General features: G+C 37.3%; 1 protein-coding gene across 1 annotated transcript; it reads right to left on the bottom strand.

Annotated features, from left to right (window-relative positions):
* Positions 1-374: 374 nt before the first annotated feature.
* Positions 375-1,174, bottom strand: LOC133982407 (pro-neuregulin-4, membrane-bound isoform-like; the record flags this gene model as incomplete). Its single annotated transcript, XM_062421453.1, has 3 exons — positions 375-652; positions 800-952; positions 1,077-1,174. Coding segments are annotated over 3 exons (324 nt in total), but the record flags the coding sequence as incomplete, so codon positions are not given.
* Between the last annotated feature and the right edge of the window lie 1,316 nt (positions 1,175-2,490).

The raw sequence follows: 2,490 nt of genomic DNA, 5'->3' as shown, positions 1-2,490 counted from the left end.
CAGCAGAGATCATTACAAATATTTCCACAGTTACAAAATATTTACTTACAGCTTGTTGAACCTACTAATTACCTGATACAAATGTTTTTTTCATAATTCCATAGTACACGTTTAATATCATTAATTACATTTCACAAATTATGTTTTACATAGTCCAACTATGCTTTGTAAATACATTTCAGACAAAGCACATACATAGATTGAAATGTGATTTAACATGAGTAACACCAGTGCCAACCTCGTAGCTGTGATAAAAGGGCTATTGAGCTAGGTGTGATTCAATTCCCACCTACTCACACCCTGTCTGTGTGTGTCTGTTAATAAATTGCACCTCTCTGTAGAAAACTACATTGAATCCAGAAGTCTCATGAGATGATAATTCAGCGATCAGCTCTTGATCTTGTTTTCCTTGACCTTTGGCTAGTTAAAGTCAGTGCAGTTCTTTTACTGTTTCTAGTCCTCCATATTCATAACCAAAACAGCAAGGACAACTGAAACTCATGTCTAAGACTTATTTCACCATCCCGTCCAGCACGTAACCACGAGAGAAAATAAATGTACAGTACATGAATAGGAAAATCATACTCTCGGTTTTACTCTCCAATACTCTTGCTGATTGCTCTGTTGGCTCTGCTGCTTGGCTTTCAACACCCTGTGTGTGGACACAAGTAGTAATTATTAGCTTCAAAAGAATGTATTCGGGCTGAAGAACAATTACACCAAGACTTTACAGCACATAAAACACTTTCACATTTGAGTGCTATTTTTAGATGCCTCCCTAAACCCACAATGTACTTACTTGCGTATGTAGTAGATAGCAACTGCCAGCGCTACTAAGATGAGGAGGGCAACAATGACCACGGCTGCAATTAACCCGGCGTGTCCTCCATTGGTGGCACTGCTGAAGAGCTGCAATTGCTCACATCTGCTGCCTTTGTAACTTTCATTGCACCTAAAGTAAGATATGATGTAGAAGAATGTTGTTGCAAAACGTTCATTCCTCCATTAAAGATAAGTTTCCTAAAGAATCATTCTTCCATCCAAGACACTTAAACATGATTTTATTTCTAACTTACACACAGGAGAGTGTATTCATGGAAGGTATTTTATAGCATGTCCCTCCATTCATGCAATAGGTGGCCTCCTGCCCATTACAGGGGTCTCCGTGATCTACACAGACAACATTTCAGAAAAGATTGCTGTAACAGTACTGCACAGTCACTTTTTAAAAGCATATGTTGTTTTTTTCTAGTAATGTTTTATTATTACCTGCCATCATTGGAAACGTTTTCCTTTCTTCGACCTGAAAACAACACATGAAACATTTTTGACACAGATAAGGAAAGTATCTCTCACCACCAAGACAAACATGTCATAACCTGTAGTTTCAGATACCTGTGATATAAAAAACAAACTGACATGTCATGACAATTTCTTGAAACTGAAAGGCGTCAGTAACTAATATTGGTGGGGTTTTTTGGTGTATCTACTCACCGTGCTTTAAATAAATCACAAAATGTGTCCTTTTCTGCCTGTGAAATCCCAGCTTTTGGTAGTTAGTGCAGGTTCCTGAGGTGAGTCATAGTGATGCTTCAAAATAACTCTGCTGCTTTATGTTGGCTCTACAAAGACTGTCATGTGGGTGTGTACCTCCCTTGGCCTAAAAAATGTTGTGATTGCAGTTTGTCCACATTGTAAATGGCAAGCTAAATGTCAGGATACTGTTTACTGTAGGTAATTTTTGTCATAAATGGTGTCATTTCACAGTGTGTGAGCCATAGACAGTGGTTTATTAAGACTCCCACAAATTACTGTGATAATGTTGATGTGTCAGATGATACATTTTGTTTTTTGTTCTTTGACAGGTTTAGTTGCATCATGACATGAGGCACAGGATAGGGTGAGGAAATCACCTGTTGTGCATGTGAGCTCAGCATGTTTGGGTTTGGTAAGAAACAATGAATGAATGGTATGCAAAGAAGGCATGAATGGAATCGTGGGAACTTTCGTGTAGTCTAAGAATACATCATAGCACTTCCTTTAAGGGACTAATTACTGCTTTTTGTGCAGAACCGTTAGTTGACTCACCAACTGCAAATTCTTTGTATTGTTTACAACTTTCTTAATGAGATATTGTGTTGTTTTTAAACAATGTGGTGATGGTGCAATCAGGGCTTGGCTCTTCTCAGGTTATACAGGCGACACTGGGGATGTGAAATGGATTTTGATTTTATGGCTGTTCTGTTTCTGATTATTGGATAGTTATGAGACTAACAACGGCTTTACTGTATATACCTAGTAAAATTTCACTTGCCTAATCATTTTGATGCCACTAACTAAAAAGTCACTAATTGTAAAGGCTATATGACATGTAATTCATGACTTTTATTAATGATAAGAAATCATTTCCTGATTCTTTAGTACCACTTCTATCACTTTTTATCAGTTATAAGAACAACCTTTGGGTTTCCAGATTGTGAAATTATTTTT

This window comes from Scomber scombrus, chromosome 6 (assembly GCF_963691925.1).
Source record: "Scomber scombrus chromosome 6, fScoSco1.1, whole genome shotgun sequence".
NCBI classification, from domain to species: Eukaryota; Metazoa; Chordata; class Actinopteri; order Scombriformes; family Scombridae; genus Scomber; species Scomber scombrus.
The sequence above is the reverse complement of the archived record's forward strand: the minus strand, read 5'-3'. Positions and strand labels throughout refer to the sequence as shown.